The sequence below is a fragment of the Balearica regulorum genome, chromosome 20 (assembly GCF_011004875.1).
Source record: "Balearica regulorum gibbericeps isolate bBalReg1 chromosome 20, bBalReg1.pri, whole genome shotgun sequence".
NCBI classification, from domain to species: domain Eukaryota; kingdom Metazoa; phylum Chordata; class Aves; order Gruiformes; family Gruidae; genus Balearica; species Balearica regulorum.
This window is the reverse complement of record NC_046203.1, coordinates 7,209,013-7,232,666: the sequence shown is the minus strand read 5'-3', so window position 1 is coordinate 7,232,666 and position 23,654 is coordinate 7,209,013. Positions and strand designations below refer to the sequence as shown.

General features: G+C 46.4%; 1 protein-coding gene across 1 annotated transcript in view; it reads left to right on the top strand.

Annotated features, from left to right (window-relative positions):
• Positions 1–23,654, top strand: part of EEIG1 (estrogen-induced osteoclastogenesis regulator 1) — a 37,808-nt gene continuing 14,154 nt past the window's right edge. Inside the window, exons 1-4 of the mRNA XM_075771975.1 lie at positions 1–204; positions 1,607–2,243; positions 21,649–21,769; positions 22,087–22,116. Of these exons, the coding sequence (XP_075628090.1) occupies positions 2,098–2,243; positions 21,649–21,769; positions 22,087–22,116 (297 nt within the window). The 5' untranslated portion in view covers positions 1–204; positions 1,607–2,097. The remainder of the gene's footprint in view (positions 205–1,606; positions 2,244–21,648; positions 21,770–22,086; positions 22,117–23,654) is intronic.

Genomic DNA, 23,654 nt, shown 5'->3' with positions numbered 1-23,654 from the left:
GTGTCGGGTTGGTATTCACGAAGCGCTGTAGTGGTGGTGTTCTGCCTTGTGGCTGCCTGCGGCGTTGGCGTAGCGGCCGCAGTTGGCGTAGCGCTAGCAGAGGCGGCTGTGGCAGGGAGCAGCGGTGGCTGTGGCGGCCGTGCGAGGAGAGGGCAGGAGGTGCGAGCAGGGCCGGGCAGGGACCGCGCCGGGACCGGGCCGCAGGTTGGTGGAGAGGGTCGGGAAGCGGGCAGGGACCTCCCGCACGTCGGCTGGTTATTTTGGGGCTGGGAGGGAGGCTGAGACCTGGCTGCAGCTCGGTGCATGGACTGGGAGGGAGGCTGAGACCTGGCTGCAGCTCGGTGCATGGTTGATGGGGCCAAAAGTGGGCTGTGGCCCGGCCACGGCCCAGTGCGTGGCTTCTGGGGCTGGGAGAGGGGCTGAGACCTGGCTGCAGTTCAGTCTGTGGTTCACAGGGCCAGGAGGCAGGCTGAGACCTGGCCACCGTTCAGTACATGGCTCAGAAAGTGAGCTGAGACCTGACCACAGCTTAGTGCATGGCCCAGGAGTACCAGGGAACAGGCTGCGACCTCACCACATACCAGTGTGTGGTCCACAGGGCCCAGAGGTGGGCTGAGACCTGTCCGCATCTCGGTGCACGGTCCAGAGGGCTGGATGGCAGGCTGAGACCTGCTGCAGCTCGGTGCAGGGGCGGAGGGGGCAGGTATGACTCGTGGAGGGGGCTGGTGGTGTGGAGCAGTCGACAGTCTGCCCCCTCACTCCGCTCAGAGGTGGCTGCAGGAGAGCAGTGCCTCTGTGGAGGTGCCCGGGCCCCAGTGCAGCGGGCAGCACCGGCTGGATTCACCTGCTCCTGCCCGAGCGGGAGAGGGGCTTTAACTGCACACCCGTGCAGGCAGCAGGAGCTCTGCCTGCTTTGGTTTGCAGTCATTAATTCTTAATATCAGTGAGGATTGTTTACTGCCTGGTGTTCATAACCTCGTCCCTTTTAGATGCTAATCAACTCTTGCCTCCCTAGCTTAGGTGTTGCATAAATGCGTAATGAAATGACCATATCCAGCCCCAAAACTGAACTGTGCGAGGCACGGCTTGGTCTGGACCTGGTGCTGGGAGAAGGCAGCATACTTGGTGGGCCTGGCTATTGGACAGCCAGATGACCTGATTCGGTTGTTACGCTGTGTAATCTGGAGCAGACTGCTTTTTTTTTTTTCCCTCAGTGTGGCTTTCTCCGTTTACAAGATACAGGTGCTAACACTTAGGGCTGGTTGGAAAACCAGAAAAGAAACAGATTTATGCATTTCTTGAGATGGCTTTTGTTTAATTTTGCTAGACTGATCTTGGTCTGTAAACTGCTTCTAAAGATGATGGGTGAAAATAGAGCAGATTTTTATTAGCTGCTTTGCAAAACAGAAATTACGAGAGGGATGACAACACTGAAGCTTGCTCTAGGCAAAAAGGGGAAAGAGGATGTTGGGGCCAGGCTAATTGGGGCCATACTTCTTAAGACTGGTATGAGTCTGGACTGAATATTACCCATCCAAACTGGTTTTAGAGGAGGAGGAGGAGCCCAAGACTGGCTGAGACTAATTTACTTATTTCCCTCCCAAAGGCTGACCCGAAGACCTGTATCAAGGAGTTGCACAAGAGGAGGAGATAGAAACTGGAGGCTCTCTGAATGTGCTGCCTGCAGACTTAAGGCTTCTTCGGAGACTCAAGATGACTTCCCACAAGAGATGCTTTCTAGAGGGGTTGTGCTGAAGACGGAGCACATCAGCCTCTAACTGGGACAGCTCCTGCTGGTCTGGAGCTAAGTCCAACTTCTCTCCATCCCTTTTCCCTTGGAAATGTTGCAGAGATTTAATCTGACCTCTTCCTCCTCTCCTGAAGCCCGCCGTGGCGATGATCCCACAGCCAGATCCGACCACCAAAGAGAAGAGAATTGTGCATTTGAAGCTGGGCCGTCATTGTAACTGAACTGGAATCTATTCCCTGCTTGTGCTCCTGGAACGAGTGCCGTTCCTCTGCTTGCCTGTGTGTGTTTTGACCCGCTCCTCCCTGATCTTGTTTGGAATTCCTGGGCTTTCCACGCTGAATTTGCCCATGGCTTTCCTGATGAAGAAGAAGAAATTCAAGTTTCAGACAAGTTTCACTCTAGAAGAGCTGACTGCTGTCCCCTTTGTGAATGGGGTTCTGTTCTGCAAAATCAGGCTGCTAGATGGAGGAGACTTTGCTAGCTTATCTACCAGGTAAGAGGCTGCTTGCAGACTTGATTCCTCATTGCACTTCTTTCCCTGGTTATTCTTCACTTGAGCGGTTTAGCATATGGCTACCACTTGCCTACCCCTTGATGGGATTTTAATAGTACTGTTGTAGGGCCCCACATGCCACATCATTCTTCGGAGCGGGGGAAGAACATAGCTGGAGAGCTCTGAACCCGGGTGGTGTTGGCTGATCGGAGCTGGATTGAGTTTTTCAGAGATGTGGGAAGGGAGCAGGAGGTCTCTCCCCTGAAACGGACTGGGGTTTGTGTATGAAATCCTTTTTTTTTTTTCTTTTTTTTTTTTTTTACTCCTTGCCCAAGTTCTCACATGCTATTTTAGACCCTATGCTATATTGCTTTCATGTCTGACTTGAAACTCAACTCTGTAGAAAACTGTATCTAAGCAAATCAACCCTTCCCAACTTTGCTCTCCCTGTTTGCTTCCGAATTACCGTTCTTGGTGAGAGTGGAAGTAGCTTGCTTTGCATTGCAAATTGCTGTGCAAGGGAAATCTGCTGCCTGGAGTCAAAGTTGTCAGTGTAAAAGATACAGTTTATCTCCTTGAACTGATGCCATTGCATCTCCAAGTTTCTAACTGCAGTGTTTTCTTCTTTATGTGATCTCTCATATTGGGATAGTTCTGCTGCACATCTTAGAAGGTCCTTCTGCCATCATGTATTGGTATTTCTCTGTCTCCTTCAGGCAGGTGTGTCCCCACTCCTGCTACTAATTGCTAATAAAACCTTGCTTTGTTTCCAACTATGCACATAGATTATCACCAGCAGTATGCAAACACGAATTCCGTAACAGCCCAGACTTGCTTTCTTTCTGCCTCAAGATGTGAAGGAAGCCTTCAGTGGCTTTCAAAAAATTTTTTTTTTTTTTGCTTTCCTGAGTGACTGCTCAGTTTTAAAGGTACAGGATTAGTTTGTGCAAGCTTTATCCCAGAGCTAAAGCCTGGTTTGGTCTGGTTTTCCTCTTTGTGGTGCTGCACACTGAGCTTTCTCATTTCAGGACAGAAGATTTTATTGGGCAAGCGTAAAACATTTCTGTCTTGCAAATAGAAGTGGTAGGGCATTGCTCAAAGCTTGGTTTTTCTTCCAGAGGCACGGTGCAACCTCATCTGAAGTCTGTAGAAGCTGTGGGCGTGGAACACCTGCAAAAATGGACTTTGAATTACTTTCTCTTTTGAAGAAAATCTATCAAAAGAGCTTTTCCTTACAGTGTTCCCCCCTGAGGCAAGATCCCTGGGTTTGGTGGAAGCAGCTTATCTAAGGAATTCAAACAGTATGTGAACTTGGAAAGAAATTAACCCCTCTGCTTCCTGGAGTCATAATAAAATGAGTTGAACTGGAGGGTGTATCAGGAAAAGCCTATGCTGAAAAGTGTCGATCTCCCTCTCCTTGTCGTCCCTGAAAGCAGCTTCTATGAGACGTTGCTGGGGTTTCCTGATGCTGCCAGCCGCTCGGGTTGCATTGGGTTGTTTTTTGAGCTGGCTGGGGTTCAGCAGTTCGCTCAGCATGGTGCGTTGCAGATGTGTTCCAGCAGCGAAATCATGTGTAATTTAAACCAAACACATACATTACTCTCAACCGGCTTGATTGCTTATAAACGTGCAAAGGAGAAGTAGGCTGTTGGGTTTGCCGCCTTTCCTCTAACCTGTCTGTACTCTTAACTGAAAGCACATGGAAACCTGTTCCTGCTTGAAAAGTTACGGGTCTCAGTGGTATTGAGTCATTCCCAGATATTTTCCCCTGTTGCAGTTAGAGAAACTTCAGGAGGGATGAATTTCCAGGAACAGTGAGGAGAAGAGTTACCATGTGAGGAGGCTCCCAGATCATGCCTTGGCTCTGCTCTATGCTCCTGTAGTCATTTCCATGACCTTTTTGATACTCCTTGCATCTGGGGAAAGATTAAAGGGAAGAAGATGCTATGTTGTGTTAGAAGTGTGTACATTATTTAGGAGCTGTGATTGCTTCTCTGAAATCAACCACTTCCAAAACCGATTGCGTTTGAGGTTGCAATGTCTGTCAGGTCATCTTATGTCAGCTGCTTATGTAAAAAAGTCTGGTGTTTGCTCTGCAATTGATTTGGGCTTCTTCTGCGATCTGTGGCAATAGGAGGTATGCAGCTGTGATTGAGCAGACCAGTAGCTCTTTCTGCCCGTGAGTTTTTAGGGAACTGATCCGAACAAGGTGTCCCATGTCATTTGGAGTCTGTAAACAGGGGGGAGAAGTAGGTATAGGAACCCTTCATAGGACACATTAAATCAGTTTTTTTTTTCCTCGATTAAGTGACCTATGATGTGAAAAGAAGAATGTCGTCTGAGAAGGCAAGAATCTTGAGAGACAGATTTTTCAGGTTATTTACAAGACTTACTTGGCAGCGTGTGCCATGGGGATATGATATATCCCATGAGTGGTTAGGTGGCACTCGGTTAAATTGACCTGTGAGCGGAGCAGAAGCGGGAGGCTGTACTGCTAGCTCCCGTCAGCCCGTCCTGGTCCCAAGTCCACTTCAGCCTGGGTTGCAGCGACCTGGGGCAGCCCGGCGCTGTGGGTCTGGTGGGGCCGGGACCCCCCTCCCGGCTTGGAGCTGCTCACACCCCCTCTGCCCAGGCAGGGGCAAAGCAGCTGGCTGGAGGGGAACCTGTCTGAAATGCATTAAGACTTAATGCTCTTAGGAATTCAAGGCACTCTAGAAAAGGTCCAGATCCTGTCAGCACATTCGGCTTTGGGGATCTGCCTCTCTTGTGCTTTCTGGTTTGTTTTTTTCTTGCAGGCAGGTACCCTTTTTCCACACTTGCTGTGCTCAGGCCTTGCATTAAACCATGGGTATTTTAGTGACTAAAGTTGCAGCTGTAAATTTCCTTTCGCTCATCCTTTCCCCTCCCTTTGAAAAGTCTCCTTATGCTCTGGCAGGGCTTCTGAGGATAAGACTCTCCTGTTTCAGTTTACAGTGCTCTGCGTGAAAAGCATCTATTGTCTGTGGGTTTATCGCCCTCCCGTTGGATTACAGAAATTTGTCTTCTGAGAATGCATCTGAGCCAGGTGTAGGCCAGGCAGGTGCTGTATTTCTCCATGGAGAAGTACTGGTATATTCCTTGAATAGTATTAATCCAGATACAAATAGCACAACCGCCAGTGGATTCAGTTGCCTCCCAAGTATCTTTAAAAATAGCAGGCGCAGAGCAGTAGGGATGTATTCATTGCAACTGTTTTTGTGAAGCAGATGGGCTGCTGCGTTTTGTACCAGTTTGAAGCTTTTTGGGGGGGTGCGCGTCTTTGTTCCTGGAGAGATGATACGATAAGCTCATTGGGAGGCTTTGGATCCATGGATTGGTGCAGGCAGGAGCCTGGATGTCCAAATGAGTGCCTAAAGCTACAGGCTGATGTAGTACATACATGTACATCTTTGAGAATCATAAAAGAGGAAGACTTGATGAAATTTCCCCCTCCCTCTCTGCTTACAGTGTCAGTTAATGTTGAGTGACAGCCAGATGCTCTTTACCTCGGTGCTGATTGATTTCTGGCTGCGTGTTGGCAGCGAGCATTGCTGGTGCGTGATGTGAAGGAAGTGGAAAGCCAGGTGTTATCCACAGACTCCTGACACTTCATCCTACGTTGTTCTGTTAGCGTGCCAATAGTTTCGCTCTGGTATTTCTGAATTTGAAGGAAGGGATTGTACTCTGAAAGCCCCTGGCTGACTCTAGAGGAAAGACTGTTTTGCATGAGTTGAGCAACTTTGAGGGCATTTCCCACCTTCCTTATTGTCTTCTGAAGGCACCTCAGCTTGTGTTTCCTTTGGGACCATGCTTTTCCAAGCACATGCAGCATTTCAGCTTGGTTTTCTGATCCTGGCACTCCTGCACCAGTTTGAACCAAAGAACATAGTCTTCTGCAGCCCAGCAGCTGTTTGCATGCAGGCTCAATCTGGGAAGAGCTGACCCTGTTAGGGTGGTCCAGCCTCAAAGTATTTTGGTGCTGTAAGCCTGGACCGAGAATGTTCTTAGCCTTGCAGTTTTTAATTGAGTAAGAATGAAAGGCCACTTCCTGTGCTGCATGCTTTTTTTGTGTGTGTGTGTGCATGTGTAAAGCTGCATCCAGAAAGCCAAAGGAAATACTGATATTTGGGAAGGCACCTCATACTGATAACTCCTGGTGGAGTGAGGTCAGCTTTTGTGTAAGTGTGGCTTTGTCATCTTTCTGTAGGTACAGACCTAAAGCTGCTTGCTTTCCTCAGCTGGCAGGATGCGAAGCATCATTATGTCTCAGTGGTATACACAACTTTTTCATTTCTGTAAGACATAAAGGGGGAGAAGCATTGCCCTGCTAACACATGGCTGGTGATTCAGAAACCTTTGTGAAGGGTGGTATGAGTTGTACCACCTCTGAAATGCAGCTGTGTCTCAGTGGTGGGACTTGGAAAACAACTAATTCACTGTCTTCACGTAAAAAGTCACCGTGCCTGATGTTACAGGTTCCTTCAGGTAATTAGGTTCACCGCATTTGGCTCTTCCATACTGGAAAATTGTGAACTGTTAATCAGAGACTAAAAGACAGCCCAGTTGAGATCTAAACCTTAACCACTGTCTGCCTCAAAACAAAGTTTAGGTAACTAAATAGTTTCTTCTAGAGTCAACATCCCCAAGAGGGGAAGAAAACTAGCTCTAGTGAAAGGAGAGGATCACAGGCCGAGTTCTGCCTCTTGTTTTGCGCGGGATTGCCAGGGTGTAGCAGAGGAAGGAATCTGGTTGTGGCTCTAAACTGTTCTCCCAGTTCCATATTTTAGGACGACATGTGCTTGGCTCTATCCTCTGCTAGAGCATGTAGCGTAAAAACGTATTTTAGAAGTGCTTTTGTTGCAAACATGTCTGAACATGAAGACTTCCCCTATATATAAATATATTCCTAATACACAGATCGAGAGTGTGAGTTTTAATGCTCCAGAGCGGCTTCACATGCTAATATCCTTCTTTCCTGGCTGCAGCCTCAGGAGTGGGCTGTGGGGATGTTAATGGAGGAGGCATTTGAATACAGCCTCTAGAAATTATTTGCATTAAAGCAAACTAGTTTAAGATAATATTAAGGCATAGTACCTGCACTGTTTGCATTCTGAAACAAATATAGAGAAACTAGACAGCAAAAATGAGAAAAAGGGTTTTCATTCCAGCAGTGTAGCTGAATATAGGTGAAAGTTGTGAGAGCAGAAGCAGTGGGTGAGGTTTAACCTCTGGCATTGAGGGTGTTGGAAGAAGTGCCGAAGTGATACAGCACTGCAAGGTCCCTGGCACAAACGATCTTAAGCTGCACTTTGAATTTGCAGAGCATTTCTTTCACCTTTTCTGGGCTTTGGCTGCTACACCTGGAGGGTCCAACTGCAGAGGCTTTGGGGTGGGTTGATTTGCTTCATGCCAGACTTGCCTCTTCCTGTCACCGGTCACCACGTTGGAGCCTGTTGCAAGACAAGCAGAATGACATTAAAACTTTCCTGCTGTGGGGGCTGTATCCTGTTGAGTTAAGAACAGTCTCTGTTCATGCTCTGACTCCTGTTCCGCCTGCTGTTGCTCAGGCAGGGGCTGCTTTGTTGACCAGAAGCTGTAATTTAAAGCCCTGTAACTGATACGCTGTGTGTACAGCATCAGTAAATATGTTCGGATACAGCCGGCTTTCAAACTTCCCCCTCATCACTGATTCTGAACTGGCATTGCTTTGACAGCTAACTCTTAGCGACAGCCTTATCTGTGTGACTTAAGCAAGCCTTGGCTCAAAAAATTACTCATTGGAAATTAATGTTCTACTTTGAGACTGGGGCCCTGTGGCTCGCTTGACTGGGGCCCTGTGGCTCGCTTGATTTGCAGGGTGGCAATGCTCTCAGCTCTGGCTGAGGACAAGGGGAGGTAGGAGAGGGTGCCCCCCCCTTTTAAGACATGTATTCATTTCTGAAACAACAGGGGAAAACCTAAATGGCTTGCAGTCTGTTTATTCTTTGTGCTCTTGAGCTGCCATTAGTGTTGACTCTAGCTTTGTAGCTGTATTTCTGAGGAATTTGTGGATGCCTTCAGGAGCCTGTGGTCTCGCTGCACAGTGGTTGGTATTTTAATAGGCCATAAGCTGCCAATGACAAGTTGTTCTGGTACCAGTTTCTAGATAAATGAGGTAGGTACAGATTTATTTCTTCTTATTGTTTTATTGCAGGAAGCTACATCTGGTAGCATTTCGGGAAAGAACCTAGTGTCTCCCTCAGATCAGCAACCTCCCTCACTTCAGGGCAAACCTCTATGCTCGCAAGCCTGACGGAGTAGGTTGGTGAGCTCTCGCAGCATCCACCTGCGCTTGGCTCTGTAAGGTCTCATCCGTGCAAGGGCAGACGGATGTGGCTCTGTGTGCGGCCTGCCTTTTTCAAACAGGATATGTTCTGCATCCTCTGTGGGCTGCCGGCTCTGCACTGGGCTGACAGTGGGTTGGGAATTATTTTGTAGTTTTGGCTCGTCATAAAATAAAACAGAAGCCTTTAGGAGTGCCCTGGACAAATTTTTGGATCTGCTTGTTTCTTCTGTAATGGCCTGTGACCTTGTATCAGTAATTCATGCTGTAAAGGTGATTTTTTCAGGTGGCTGGATGTGTTACCCCACCCTACTACCAGCTGCTTATCCTGCAGGATGAGAGGCTTTTTTACTTGCGGTTTAATCATATTATGCCAAGTGCACTTGCTGGGAGACACGACACACATCACTATTGTAACTCCGGACTTGGCATCATGATTCCTCTGGTACCGTACAGCGGGACTCAGCATCTCATTTCAGTGCCTGGGTTTGAAAGGCACTTCCCACTAGACAAACAGTTGTGCCTGTGTTCACTGGATGAACAGCCTTCTTGTTTGGTGTATTTTTACTCTGATGAGCAAGAAAGGGAATTGTTCTGCAGGATTCGAAATTGCTGATCTTCGTGGAGGTCATTTTCACATGCTTCTCATGAGTCGCTCACGTAGCTCAATTGAAGGCTGAGATGAGAGAAAAAAATGGAGGAAATGGGATAGGGTTATGGGGATGAGGAAGAAAATGAAGAGGAAGCACATGGAGACGAGAGGATTGGGAGGAGGCAAGCGTGGAAGAGACAGGATGTTCTAGATAAGCGGTAGCATAGACAGTCTGTATAACGGATGCTTTCCTTGCAGACAGAAAGTAGCTGAGCTGGCAAGAGAGCAGTATTTTGGCTGAATTTATCATACTTCATTGGTGAAAGGAGGCCTTGAAGGAGGTCCCATGTTATAGTAGGAGATGGGACTGAAGCTAAAAATACTTTTACTCCCATATGCTGTATTCTAAATAAGAAATGAACCCTGTCTGTTCAGGCTGAGAGCACTGAGGGTGCTTACATGGGATGAAGGAAGAGAGTGTATGGATTTACTGTCCTGGAAGGGCTTGGAAGCTGCAGCACTAATTAGCGATGCAGCTTCAGAGACCTACAGACATCATCACCCCTGCATGTGGTTGGTAACTAGCCTGAAACGTGCTCTGAAATAAACAACTAAAGCTAGAAAACTTTCTTTTGGGATTGCTGCTTCTTAGAGCTGCGTGTTTGCCTCAATGAGGCAAGTCCCTTCTCTTGCCATTCAGTGTACTTAATGCAGAAAAGGAAATTTAAGGTCTTGTTTAGTGCCCTTCAGAAATTACCAAGCATTACGGTCCAGTCTGGCTTTGCAACGGAAAAGCAGATGAAGGAACTCATAACGGTAAACACCATGAAAGGGATGTGGCCTCAGGGTTTCAGTTTGGGGTAGTCACATACCTCCATTTTTGCTTCCAGAATAAAACTTTATATGTGGCAAGATGTTCCATTAATGCGTATTGGGTTAATGATCAACAGAGACTCCCTCAGCCAGCTGCCACATGAAAGACCGGTCAGCACATGCCAACCTGTGCTCCTGCGCTGCCAAGGGAGTTTTCATTCCTCCTGAAATGCAAGTGGTGAGCGCGAGGAGTACAAAACGGGGAGGCCGAAGGTTTCCAATTGCTTCGTTCTCTGTCCAGTCACTTGTTTCCAGTCCTTAAGGGATAATATTTCTCATCAAAATAAAAATGCAAATGGTCAGGAGAGGGGGAAGGAAAGGCTTGTCTGGAAAAACTCAGGCTTAGAGAATTATTTTTTAGCTCGGCCTTGTATCAAACACTTTCAAGCTTTATCCATGCTTGAAACAGCAAAGGCGAGGTTAGGTGTGGTTTTCTGTGGATTTTTGTTCACATGTGTATAGGTTGGGGTGAGGGTTGCCAGCTTGGTTGTGTTTTCATGGTGCTTTTTCTGTTTCTCTTGTTAGTTCCTGTTCTTCCCATCACCGCCTAGACTGTGCCTGCGTGTCATAGAGTATGAGGGAGGAATCAAGGATATTTATAATTCAGCAATCTTTCCAGATCTCTTAATGCATCGTTGCCCTGGAATGGAGCAATAGTTTTAGCATTCACACTTTGACATAGACTTGCTGTACCAGATGAGCCCCAGCTAGTGCAGTGTCCTATTTCCCGACTAAGCAATAAGGGCTGTTCGGAGGTAGTCTGCTTGCCTCTGTTACAGATCAATTATGCAGTAACTCCTCTGTAGGAAGCTCTTTTCCTGGCTTCTGTCAGCAGTCTGCTATGTTTTATCTCATGCTTCGGTAACACCGGGCAATTGCATCTGCATAAATGTTGAATTCCTTTCAAGTGCAGTGGTGCTCATCTTACGCCTTCAGTAGCCTGCAGTGCTCCTTGCTGCAAGGGAAATTCTATGTTGTGGAGGAGTGTATTTCCTCTAACTGTTTTTATATTCGTTGCCTTTCTGCTTTGTTGAATACCCTTTTTCTGCTGTACAAGGAGTAGCTGATCATACTCTGTTTGGCCACTGTTCTCTTTAAGGTCCATTTCTGATACAGGTTTATAGCAATGGCATTTCCTGCTCTCCATGCGAGTATGTCTGTTCTTTCAAAACAAATCTGCGTGTTGTCTTCCCTCCAGAAGTGATGCATACACATCTCCAATGTTGTTTGCTCTCAGTAGGGGAGAATCAAGGCAATATGTCTGAATACAGCTGGTAGTGACAGCCGCAGAGGAGGTAAAAATTCTCTGATCCTCAGAAACCTGCTCCTGGCAGCCGAGCAGTGGGAGTCTATGCTAACATCTCCCAGGGGCTTAACCAGCCCCGACTGCTGTTGCAAAATGCAGAGCTCTCCCGTATTCTGCTTTTAACCAAGATGTAATTAATGAAATTACCTTTCTCTGATTAGGACAAGTTGCATCATGAGATATTGGTCTTTCTTAGAGAATTGTGTTTGTCTGGAGCTCTGGCTCCAGAGCAGCAAAAGCAGTTCTGACTGCTCTGTCTCAGACCCCTTTCTTTCCCCTCCTCTTGCTGGCTCTGGCGCTCTGGGATAACGCTGCATCTGACACACTCTGGAGTCAGGGCAGAAGGGAGAGTTGGGACAGGGTCTAGAAATCCCAGCCCATCACCACCAGTATGGTGATAAGTCGGGGGGCAGCAGGCTTTACTCAGCTGCCTTTTCTAATTTGCAAACTTCTTCTGCCAAGTAGCCTTCTTCCTGGTAAACCCTAACAGTGATAGATATTGATGGAGGGGACGGAGGTTCAGGGAGAACATGTCTGTTCCTTGTCCTTAAAACTAGTGACGGGGTTTGTAGTGCTGAACAATGCCTTTATAAAGGAACCATAATAAAACACCTGTATCCATTGTGGAATGAAAAAGCTGCTGTTAATGTATAAAGGGCTTTCTCCTGGACTACTGTATTGGTTTTGACTAAATGTAAGTGACTCATAGGGGAACACGTCTGGACGTGGTAGGGTGTTGTTACCTCTTGGGTAACTGAACCTACTTTTGTTACCGGGGTTGACTTCAGGCAGCTTAGTTACTGAAGGGTTCTTCAGGGTACTCGAGCCAAATTGCAATGATGTACATCACACGATATTAATGAAATTATTCCAGAAATTAACTTGGCCTCATGTGCAGATTAATTTGCACTATAAAGACTTCTCTGGTACAGCTATATTGGCAAACTCTCCTGACTGAAACAGGGTTGATATTGGCAAAAAAATGTCACTTAATATTCTGGCATCAGTATGTCTTCACGTGCCATAAATCTGCCTTAGAGGCAAAAAGATTTGTCTCTGCGTACATCACTTGCATCAGGGATTTCTTTCTAGTCTTGTGTTGATTCCCTTCAGGGTTTTCATTTTCCAGATTTACTACCCCAGCAAAGCCCTGGAATATTGAGTTTACCCATGTCATGATTTTTTTTTTCATCTCAGGGGGGCATGTGTGGATTTGTTTCTATTGAAGGCATCTTTCTTTTTTTCTTTATAAGAGCATCTTGTTTACAAACACAGCTTTCTTGCATCACGGAGTTGTAGCCATCTCTTGTATTCTGCGTGGTAGGGATATTATCAGAGTTCTCCTTGCTGGAGTTTACATTGCTGTCTTTTTTCACTAGGAGTTTAAATTTAGTCAGTAAAAGGCAAATCTGGAATCTCTCAGAATGACAGCTAACACTTAGGGGATGAAGAAAGTTTATAAATATATCAGCAACGGATAATCAGTGAATCTTCATTTTACATGTATGGTCTGCCAGAAGTGAAAAGGCTTTCCAAGCCACAGTGCGTTACAGAAACACATATTGCATCTGAAATATGGTGGGTTAATCTACCTTCATCTTGTAGACATCTGTATAGAACAAACCTTAGAGTTTTTCTGAAGTGTTTGGGACCTTCTGAAGCTTTAGTTCCTCTGTCTGTTAGAACCACAGGAGAGATTTGAATTGTGATTTGTCCAAAGGGCAAACAGGCCGTGGGGAGTCAGGATTATTTTTTTTTTTCCCCTCTTAACTTTTGTGGGGTTTACTGTGCAATTGACTTGGTAATGAGCTTGAGCACCCCCTCCCTCTGTGCCTTCCGTCCCCAGTCACATGGAGGTCTCTCAGCTCGGGTTTGCTCATCCCCTGTAACCACAGCTGACTTGGCCGGAGGCGTAGGGAAGAGTTTGGGAGCCCTTCTGAGTTAAGTTTTCCCCATGCCCATTTTACACATAGAGCTCGTTTGGTTGTTCAGTGGTCATAGTTGTGGACAGTCAGATCTGAAAGGTACTTACACCCAAAGTTAGACAAGTTCTTCAGAGCATGCTGGGTGTGATCTGCAAGGTAGCCTGGTCTACTGCAGTACATAGGAACCATGGGAGCAAGAGGAACAATACAGCTGAGACAGGCTGGAGAAAGCAGCACCAACATACAGCCACCTGAGTGTCGTAGCTGGTGGCTGACCCAGGCAGACCCAAGGGAAATCTGCGGTGCAGACCTGTTCTTGCTTCTTCGGTAACTGATATCCTTGTGAATTTGCTTGTGAGAGGAAAGCACTGGTGGTGGGCTTGGCAGCCTGGCACGTGGTTCGTTCTTGGCTAATCCAGCTCCAACGTAGTCTATCAGAACAATAGAAGTAGGAGTTGGTGTGGTGACTCAGTGCATGATCAGAGTTCAAAAAAAGCAAATGCGTCTTTCAGTGTTCAATACGCACGTTATTACAGACTTGTGTTTCAGTAACTGAGTCATCTATCCAGTTACTCCTTTCTTTACACTTAAGAGTTTGGTTCTTTGCTTGTGATGTTTTTGCTCCTGGCACACGTCCCTGGCCTCTGACCGAAAAGAGCGTGTGCTCTGTAGATGTGGCAAGAAGTCCTTGGATAAGTGCTGCTTCGGGTTGGTCTGTCTTCAACGGTGTGTAACAGTAGATGTATTGCACAGCATTTACTGTTACAGTCCCTTCTTTTCCTTGTTTTCCTGATGTCCGGCTTTTCTCCTCTGCTGCGAGATGACAGAATGTAAATTATAAACACCTCGAAGCAGACTGGCTCTGCTGGGCATGTCCTGTCTGTAAAGTGCCATGTACACGTCCCTTGCTGCTCTGTGGCCAAGTCTGTTAGAATTATTTCCCCTTGCCTTCTCCCTGCTCCACCCTTACTTACCCTTCCAAAACTCATCTGACTTGTTCTATAGCGTAAGTTTTAAAGGGTCATTATTCTGTGACTTTCTTTCTCCACTTGGCACAATTTTTATTTCATTATGCAACTTCTGCTGTAGCACTTGATCACCAGCTGCATGCTATTTTTTAATAACTTCCATTGTTTCTCATGGTATTTTTAACATAGTTCATGTTAGGAGGCGCTTGAAGGTTTAAAGCTTTATATACAAGGAATGGTTGGAAATAAATTTCCTAAAATAACCCCCAGTGCTAGGTTTTAGAAGGCGTGGATGTACTAGAGTGTAGCTACCCAGTGCAGTGACCTGGAGTACATGAGATGGAGTCCACCAGAAGGCTCTTGCCTGTGGGACATTCTGCATGAGGTGCAGGATTTCATGTCTGTCACTTATAAAAGACACATGCCTGGGTGCGTGTGACTGGAGTCCAGATATAACTGAATTACTGCCTTTCAAAGAAGCTGTTAATACACAACTAGGCATGCTCATGCTGGGGGGGTGGAAGGGAACATTTACTGGTGATGGACTGCCACCCCCATTCTTCAGTAGGTATTATCACTCCCTGGCTTGTACTGCTGGACCTTTATCAAGATTGATCACTGCCTTGGAGGGAACTGTAATATGCAGTTCAAAAGCTGTGCTTCTACGGAAATAGGCTTCTTCTGGAAATAACGTTAAAGACACAAAACCACAATCACTTGCCTGCTAGATACAAGCTTATTCCTAAGGAGGATTTCTAAATCATTCTTTGTATCCTGTTTTTATTTCATGCTTGCCTTGTTGTTTGTGCTCCAGTTCTTTCCTTGCCTGCCTTTCACATACTTGGTGCTGTCGTTGTCGTCCCCTCTCCCCCAGTGAACGGTCTTGACTGTTCCTTACCTTGACTTCTCAGCTGTGCCTGAAGTTTCTTCCATTAGCTTATTTCTTTCCTGCACAGTTGCTGTTAATCCTTTTTCCTGTATTTGTCTCTTCTCCAGTCAAATAGGGATTATGCAGGCTGTGCTGTTAACTGCGTAAGTGGAATCTAGTTTCCTGAGCTGACTTTCCCCTACTTTTCCTTCCCCATTCACTCTTCCCCCACCTCCCCAAGTGCCAGCGAAACAGCAGGAGTGGATGTCTGCCCATCTCCTGGTGTGAAGCAGAGCTGAGCAAGCATGGTGAAGCCCTCCAGAAGTGTTGGAGCTTGCCTTGTTCCCCCCCCAAAAAGTGCTGGGTCATGTGAATGCTTCATTCTAAAAGCATTGGTTTTCAAATTTGGCATTTAGAGAGCCCATATGCATCTCCCCTCTGGTGTGAATGAAGACCTAAATCGATAGGTGTAAGCTGATGCCCAGACAGGGATGGGGGTAGGTGTCCTTCTCCACCATGGGTCAATGAAATGGATTGCTGGGAATTCAGAAGTTAATTTTGCGAGTAGGTGGTAGATGTGATGACCTTACTGTTAAACCCTTGTTTAAAACACTTGCAGTGAAACATCTAAATGAAGCTCGTTTCAAATGACAAAGGCTTGCTTAGTTCTCTTAGTAACACAGTCTGCATCATCTGTCTCTGAGCCATTTTTCCATCATAACTGCTCATGTCTACTACACAACAACCAGCACTTGTCAGCTGGAGAATACGGGGTTGTTTGTGGTGGGGGAGACGTCCAGCTCTTTGGGTTGGCAATTGTTCTGGTCCATGATGTAAGCCCAGTCAAAACAGAGTAACTTTATTGTTGAGAGCTACTTGTAGCCCTTTCTGTTGTTCTGCTCAGGGAAGGCAAAACCCTTCCATGTGAGTAACTTGCCATAAAGCCCTTGTACGCCTCCAGGTTAAACTGCCTTGGACTTCCATGCATTGTGTATCCAGCTGTTTTTCTATGATCCTGTATGATGTTCCCCAAGGAATACAGTGTGTCACCTCTCATTCTTGGGATACGTTTCCACTGAGCTTCCCACCACCCGGCACCTATTGCTGCATCGCGTTGGCTTCTGCTTTCTACCTGCGTTTGGCCTGCATGAGCTTGACAACAAGATAAAAAAGATAGCAGCCCTAAGCCTTTACTAATGTGATGGGTTCCCACGCTGCTGTTTGGTGTGCTGTCTGCCAATGGTGAATCTTGTTCGCTGTTGATTTCTCTCCTTCTCCTTGCCACGCAGCTGGATGGCAAAGCCTCAGAGCTACAGTTTTCTTTAATAATATATGCGCTGCAGTGAAGTGCCCTGTCCTAAGCCAGTTATTTGGGGGTACCTACAGGTTCTGGATCACATATCTGAACCAGCTAATGGCTAAATGAAGGCTTACTTTATATTTTATATGTATATATTCACCCACCTTTGTATTTTCTGTGCTTTATAGGCAGTGATTAGGCCTTCTGTTTGTAGCAGGACCTGCTGTGTCTGTAGGATGGTATAAATTTGGTGTGCTGTGAGCATGGTGGTGTGAATACTGGTTACTGACCTGGGCATCTTGAAACAGGTTTTTCAGGGATTTTCCTTGCACTTATCAAAGGTCTCTCCTGCAGCTTTGCACTAGGTAACCTGGTTAAAATAGTAACTGTCTTCTCTGGAGCATAACGCAGGATTGTTCAAGGCTTCACCAAGCTAAGGGAGTGTCAGTGATCCTGCTTTAATTCAGCCTTCGGAAGTGCTGTGGAATAGATGAGGCTGTCCTAATGGTGGGTCTCTGCAGCTGAAAGCAGAGCTGTGTAAAGAAATGCAATCTGATTAAATAACTTGATTTTTTTTTTCTTTTCCTCCCTCTGATTGAGGGGATTGTACCTGCATCGCTGAGGTTGTGTTACCTTCCTCCCAAAAAGACCCACTGTTGGAGTGTCTTGGGGCCCTTTCAAGGGCTGCTTTTCAATCCATCGCACTTAAATGAATCTGAGCTGGAACTTGGCTCCTTGCCCTCTTTAAAATGGTGTTATCTTTCTTGTACCTTATCAGATCGAGATGCTGCTTCAGTGATGTTGTGCTCCTGTGTGCAGTGGTGAAGCAGTGAGGAGGATGAAGAATACGTCTGCTGCAAGCAGGCAGAAGGATTAGTTCTGCTTGAAGGGTCTGACACAGATCCTCATCTCCAAGAGGGGGGACAGTGAGCATGTGGATTGGGCATCAGAAATAGGAAAGCTCACCCTCCCCTTTTGTGTAGATGAGGAGGAGGAAATCTGAATAAGAAGCTCTTTGTGTGTGCTTATCTATATACTGTCTCATTTAGCCTGAGGTTTTCCCACATCTGCTCCTATGCATGAAACAGCAGACGGAGACACATTGCTCTACTGAAATGTTGGGCATTAGAAAGCTATTTTTTGTTGTTGTTGCCTTCCCAATAAGCCTGTGGCCTTTTTATAATGTTTCGTACTTTTAACTTGCTTACATGTGACTACTGCCATACAGTAAGATTGAAACATCTGCTTTTCTAAATGTTTCAGCAAGGCAAAACTGTTTCAGCAGGTTGTGTGTTTGAAGCGTGATACCCAGTTGGGCGCAACTCAGCTTTGAGTCTGTAAATAGAAGTTTTAATCTCTGTCCCGGCGTTTCATTAGCTAGGTTTTCATGTGGGAGAGAGGCCCACGGTAGCCCAAGATAGCATGGGTCGTATACGTGGCCTTTTTCTAGAAGTGTTTGGTTTAGCTAACTGGCATTCATAGTGAGCTTTGTGGCTTTCTGTAACAGTGCAACTCTGTCCGTGGCACTAAAATCACAGCTGGTAAACATCTCTTATCCAAAATCTGTTCGTTGCGTGTTCCTCCACCTGCTGCAGTATGGCTGTGCATGAGATCCAAACCCAAAGAGGCCTTGGTGGCTTCACCGAGCACACAGCTGCTTCTGTAAAAGCAGGTGAAACAGTGGGCCACTCCTGTGCATCGTTCCCATTACTTGGATTCATACCACGCTATGGTGAAACCTCTTGTAACTGATCTTTTTCCTGGTAAATCTTCACTCAAGGGGTAGGATGGTGGCGGGAGGATGCTGTAAATCATCTGTTCTGGCTGGTGAAGGAGCTGGAGGTTGGTGAGCAGCTCTGGGCTTGGAAGACCCCAAGAAGCTCTTTCTGGAACTCCGCTCTTCGCAAAAGCTGCTGCAGGGTTGCATCGGTTTATTCTGAGGAGGTATATTTAGGTCTGGAAGAGTAATTACACAGCTTTGAATAAGTCTTGAGTTGGAAGAGGGCAAAGCTTAGCTTGGCAGGGATTCAACCTTCTGGGAGTCTTTCTGCAAAATGGTACAGACGGCTTTTTTAAAATAAAACTTCTGAAGACCCGTTGAATTGGCACCTAGTACCAGGCATTGGTCTGATCTATTTCTGGCTCTGCAAATACAGAGTAAAACTTAAAATTAGACACTTCTGGTTTTAAGCTATTAGTTTCTGCTTTTCTTGTAGGTGCCTTGTGATTAGGATGGAAGGAAACGCCTCTCTCGGTGCAGCCCTCACCACGCATCTTGTGTGTTTTTGGTTTCTGTGTGATGGTTCCTAATTTTACATCAGAGAATATTCTAGGTCTAAATACAAAACTGCTCCTCATCTGAGTCCACTTTTTTTCCCTATTTTAGTCTTCTCTAATTACCAGCCTAACGATAGCTTGGTGGGAGGTGAATAGACAAAGCCCATTGCTTCCCCACATGCCATCTTTTGGAAATGTGGAACTAATTTTTTAGAGTTTGACTTGAAACAATAGTGCTGTCACTTGCTTGTCTAATGATACAGACCCAGCCCTCATGCTTAAAAGCCACCCTTTACAGTAAGAAATAAAGTTGAAAGTCATAGTTGAATGATTGTGAAACTTGTGACTGGAAAGCAGCTTTGAATTTTATCTTGTAAACTCCTTTCTGCCCGGTGCAGACTATTCTGAAGACATAAAAAGCCCCAAGCTACGCATGCACCTGCAGCTCAGGTTTGGGTTCGTGGTGCTGTGGGTAACATAACCCCCCCCAAATCCTTTTCCTAATCCCTTGCACCGTGTGGTATCTACAGCAGTTTTGGAAAGCCAACATACATCCTTAATAAGAAGCAGAATGCCTGTTAGCAGAGCTTATGCTAACAGCAAATTAGCTATGAAGGAGCTCTATTACTAATCAGTACTTTTTGCCATGGTTTGAAGTAATTAGCCTTCATTGGACTTAGCAGCATCCAGCAGATGCTTAAGCATAGCCGCATTGTAATATGAGCGAGAACTCATGAGTAAGGAAACTCGCACGCTAGAGCAGTTCTTGCCAATCCTACTGACAAAGCAGCTGTTGGGGAGCCAGGCGCATGCAATGGGTGTTCAGGAGCTGGAGCTTGGTCACTTAAATATTAGCTCATGACACGAGTTAGAGCTCTGAGCCACGTCTGTGAGCGAGGTTTGCAGCAATGGGCTGTTGTACCTGTCTCATCTGAAGACCGTTCCTTGTAGCTGCCTTCCAGGATTCATCTTGAAGCTCTGCTGTCGTTACAGAATTAGCACTAGCCTTGCTCTCTAGAAAATAGCAGCTCCTTTTTAAAGACGATTAATGCTGCTAAAATATTCAGTGTTTTCTGCATCCCTTGTACCTTCCTTGTGTTTCTGAAGCATGTGTGTTCACAAGCGTTTTCTGTTCTGTTGAATTCCTGTTTTCATCTGTACCTGAATTTTCCTTCCTTTAGGTCATTCGAGATATCTACTGTTAAGTGAGTTTTAAGGCACCTCACAGATGAAATATAACTTGCCTAATTTGGCTGGCTCAGTGAATATTTGGTTATAGGCAAAGCCTTTTTAATCCCTCTGGAAGTGTTTCTTCTGTCTGAAGGAGCTGGAGTGAGCGGAGTGGAGCAATGAGAACCAGATCTCATCTTGAATTAATCCCAGATTCAAAGGTATTTTCGGCACTTAGATGTCTCACTTTTCAATGACTTCAATAGCTAGCCTTAGTTCTGTCTGGAAGGAGTTTAAGTTCACTGCCTTGAAGGAATTGCTGCCTTCTGTTTTCCCACATTTTAAACAGAGATGATCAGCCTTTATCTGCATTACAGAGGATTACAGGTTTCAGTTCTTTGTCAGTTACTCCTTTTCTGTTCTCTGTCTTTGCCTTGGCCAGCACATTCGGGTCCAACAAAATAGCTTGGAGGACTAGCAAGGACCTCCTGGGTCAGGATCCAGTCCTTGTGCCTGTCCTGTTCGGCTCACCTCGAGGTTAGAGAAGGGCTTGTTGGGCTTCTGCCCCTTCCATCCCAAGAGAGTTGAGGCAGTACCAAGACTGATCATTCTCCCCTTTGCCACTGATCTCTTTGGCTCGCACCGTGCCTGCGTCAGATGGTGGGAAGCCTCCCTTTCCCTGCTAATGCAAACAGTTTATCAGGTGCCCTTACCCCTTTGTCCTGTGCTAAGAGGAGAGATAACAGCAAGACGCAAACTTGCTAGCTCATAGCTGTCAAAAGTGCCTTCCCTTCCCTCCCCCCCGGCCTCCTTACTTTGAGACCTTCATTGGCTGAGGGCCAGGCTCCGAGCTATAAACAGATCAGGTCCTGCAGAGGATCCGTGGGGAACGAGAGCCCCGTGGAAGGACCCACACACCTTGTTTCCAGGCTCTTTTGAACCTGCCTCTTTTGAAGGGTGAAATCCAGCGTCCCCTGAGGGCTCTGCAGAAGCCAAAGCTGTACCTGAAGTGACTCCTGTGCTCAGGAAGGTTTCTTCTCTTTTCTTCCTGCGGGCTTAGGCTACACTGGAGCCGTGTGCTTCTCCTCTCACCCTGGAGATCAGGGTAGGCTGCTCAGAAGCTGTGCAAGCCAAGCCACCTCCTCCCAGGCTGAGACTGCTCTACGGTTTGAACCCTCACCCCCCCCATGATTTGAAGCACAGTGTTTGCTTGGCGTGCTCCTGTCTGTGTGCACCCAGGAGCATTTCCACGTGCATTTTTGTCTTCCTTCGAGCTGGCCGTCCTCACTGGCTTAGTCCCAGCATAAGAAGAAGGACAGCTGCCTGGGAAGGACAAGCCATCAGGACATGTAGCACATTTGCTGTACAGAGGCTGTAGAAAAAAGGCGCATTGTAGAAAGATAAGCTTGCGAACCTTCAGCCCAGTTCGGTTACGGAGGTTGGATCTGTCCAGGACAGACGGTGAATGAGCTAAACCAGCTAAGCAGGAAATGTCGGAGAGCTTGTGAGAGTTTTGAAGGCAAGCTCTGTTGATGGGATGATTAGTCTTCCCTGTAACCTAGGTGGATTTTACCTGTATTGACTAGTGAAAAACTTGATGCTAACATAACACCTTTGTGTGGTACGGTTTCAGGTGGTATTGTAGAGGATCTTTGCAGGCCAGATCATCGGTTATTAAAAAAGATACTTAATAGTCAGGATTGATACGGCTTTGTACCTTTATTTGAAGACTGTTTTTTGGTTTTTGTTGTGGTTTTTTTTTTTTTTTTTTTTTGCATTCTCATAGAGAGGAAGTTCAGGAAAACTGTGTCCGCTGGAAAAAGAAATTCACCTTTGTGTGTAAAATGAGTGCCAACCCAGCTACAGGACTCCTGGACCCCTGCATCTGCCGAGTATCTGTCCGTAAGGTGAGCATCTAGCTTCTGCTTCTGGCAGGTAGTGCCACCAGTGTACTGATGTTGGTTACCAGCTGCTTTTTTGGCAGCAAGAAGAATTGCATGGACACTGGTGGGAAGGAAAGATTGTTTAGGTCAGGACGGAGTGTCTCTCTCTCCAGCATGGGTGCTTGATGGAGGGTGGGAGCGACCGGGGTACTGGTAGCCCTTGAGAGACAGAGGTTTGTGAAATCCTGAGAGCGAATTCCAGGACTGAGTAATGATTTTCTCCCTGTTTCCCCAGCACATATAATAGCTGCTTTTCCTGTTTGTTTTGTGTCCCGTTATAGGAGCTGAAGGGCGGAAAAACCTACTCAAAGGTAAGAGTAAAGGGCAAATGTGGCAGAGTAATGATGGTCTTGTCTTCTGTTAGTGCCTTACACCCATTAGAAACCAGTGGCTGCTGTGTGAAGCAATCTGGAGAGGCAGTCATTAGTTCTTAGTTTAAGCCCGAGTTAAGTGATTTCCCAAAAAAGTTGACTTGCTGGGACAGGATCCAGATTGCACTGGATGTGGATTTGAGAAGGGGGTTGGGAAGATGATCTGCATGTCCTCAAACTTTGGGGAAGTTCTGAGTCAGATGTGAACTCTCTGGCTTCTGGCAACGTCTTGCTAATAAAGAAACACAGACTCCAGTTCTGTTCTCCAGAGCACAGCAACCAGCTGTGGCTGGGGTAGGCACCTCGCTGCCTCGTGAGTGCAGGCAGAAACCTACAGCAGAAATCATCACCTTCCAAAACACAAGAGGCATTGAAGCAAAAACCAAACTGATCATCAGGGATGTTTTAGTTTGTTCTGCCCTGTTTTCTTGCCTGTGCTATGGGAGAGACAATGGGCCACCCCCTTCTCTGTGTGCTGGATCAAGAGACAATGTTGGCTTAGAAGTTGAGCTCGCGCAGAGCCCAAAACCATGTTTGTTTGAAAATGAGTCACTGCTGCTAGTTTCTAATAAACAGATGTTCAGGTCACGCATGACCTTGTAAGAATTCTAATCAATATCCTTCCTGAGACCATGGAGGCAACTGGCTTTGAAGGGTGAACTGCACTCGCTGCTATGTACTGCTGTGCTGTGTGATAGAGGGCAATGTTGCTGCCCACACCGTTCCTTTTTTTGTTGCTAATTAGGACACGGTCTCTAGGGCCATCAGTTTCTCTTTCACTAAATTCACGCTGGGGGGAGGTTATTCCTCCATTCTGCAGAGCTGCGACAAAGTAAATGCATCAGCCTGTTCCTCCCGCAGTGTCCATCCTGAAGTTTCCCGCAGTATTTCGAAATGCAGAATTAAAGAAAGCCTGAAGGCACGTCTCCGTGGTGAAGTTAACCTGGACTCTTATTCAGGCCATGTTCTAACCTACTTCCCTTTTACTCAGTCTCCAGTTATGTTTAGTGGCATTTTGAAAGAGACCTAGTTGCTCCAACTCAGAATCGGAGACCAAATCTCAAGTACTTGTCATCTCTTGGGCTGGTATCTTGCTTCTCCTGCGTTCTCCTAGAATTCAACAGAACGTGACCCGAGCACTTCAGCAGCACAGAGGTGAGGGATGTCACACCAGACAGGATGATTAAGCCTTGCAATCTTGCCCTATGGACCAGGCATGTTCCAGGCAGGTCCTTGTGGCAGAGCTACCTGACTTGGGATTCATAACATTTCTAGCAGAAGCGTGCAGTCTATGTTCATGCAACTATTTTCCCATTCCCATTCTAAACAACAAGAGTCCTCACCTTTTTAAAGTACATTAATTCAGCTGAAAACTCCTCCAGTTGTGCAGAAGAAAACGCAATTTGTGAATACCCTCTTTACCTGGTCTCCCTTTGGCAGGGACTGAGAGCGATGGAGCTGTTTGTGCTCAAGACAGA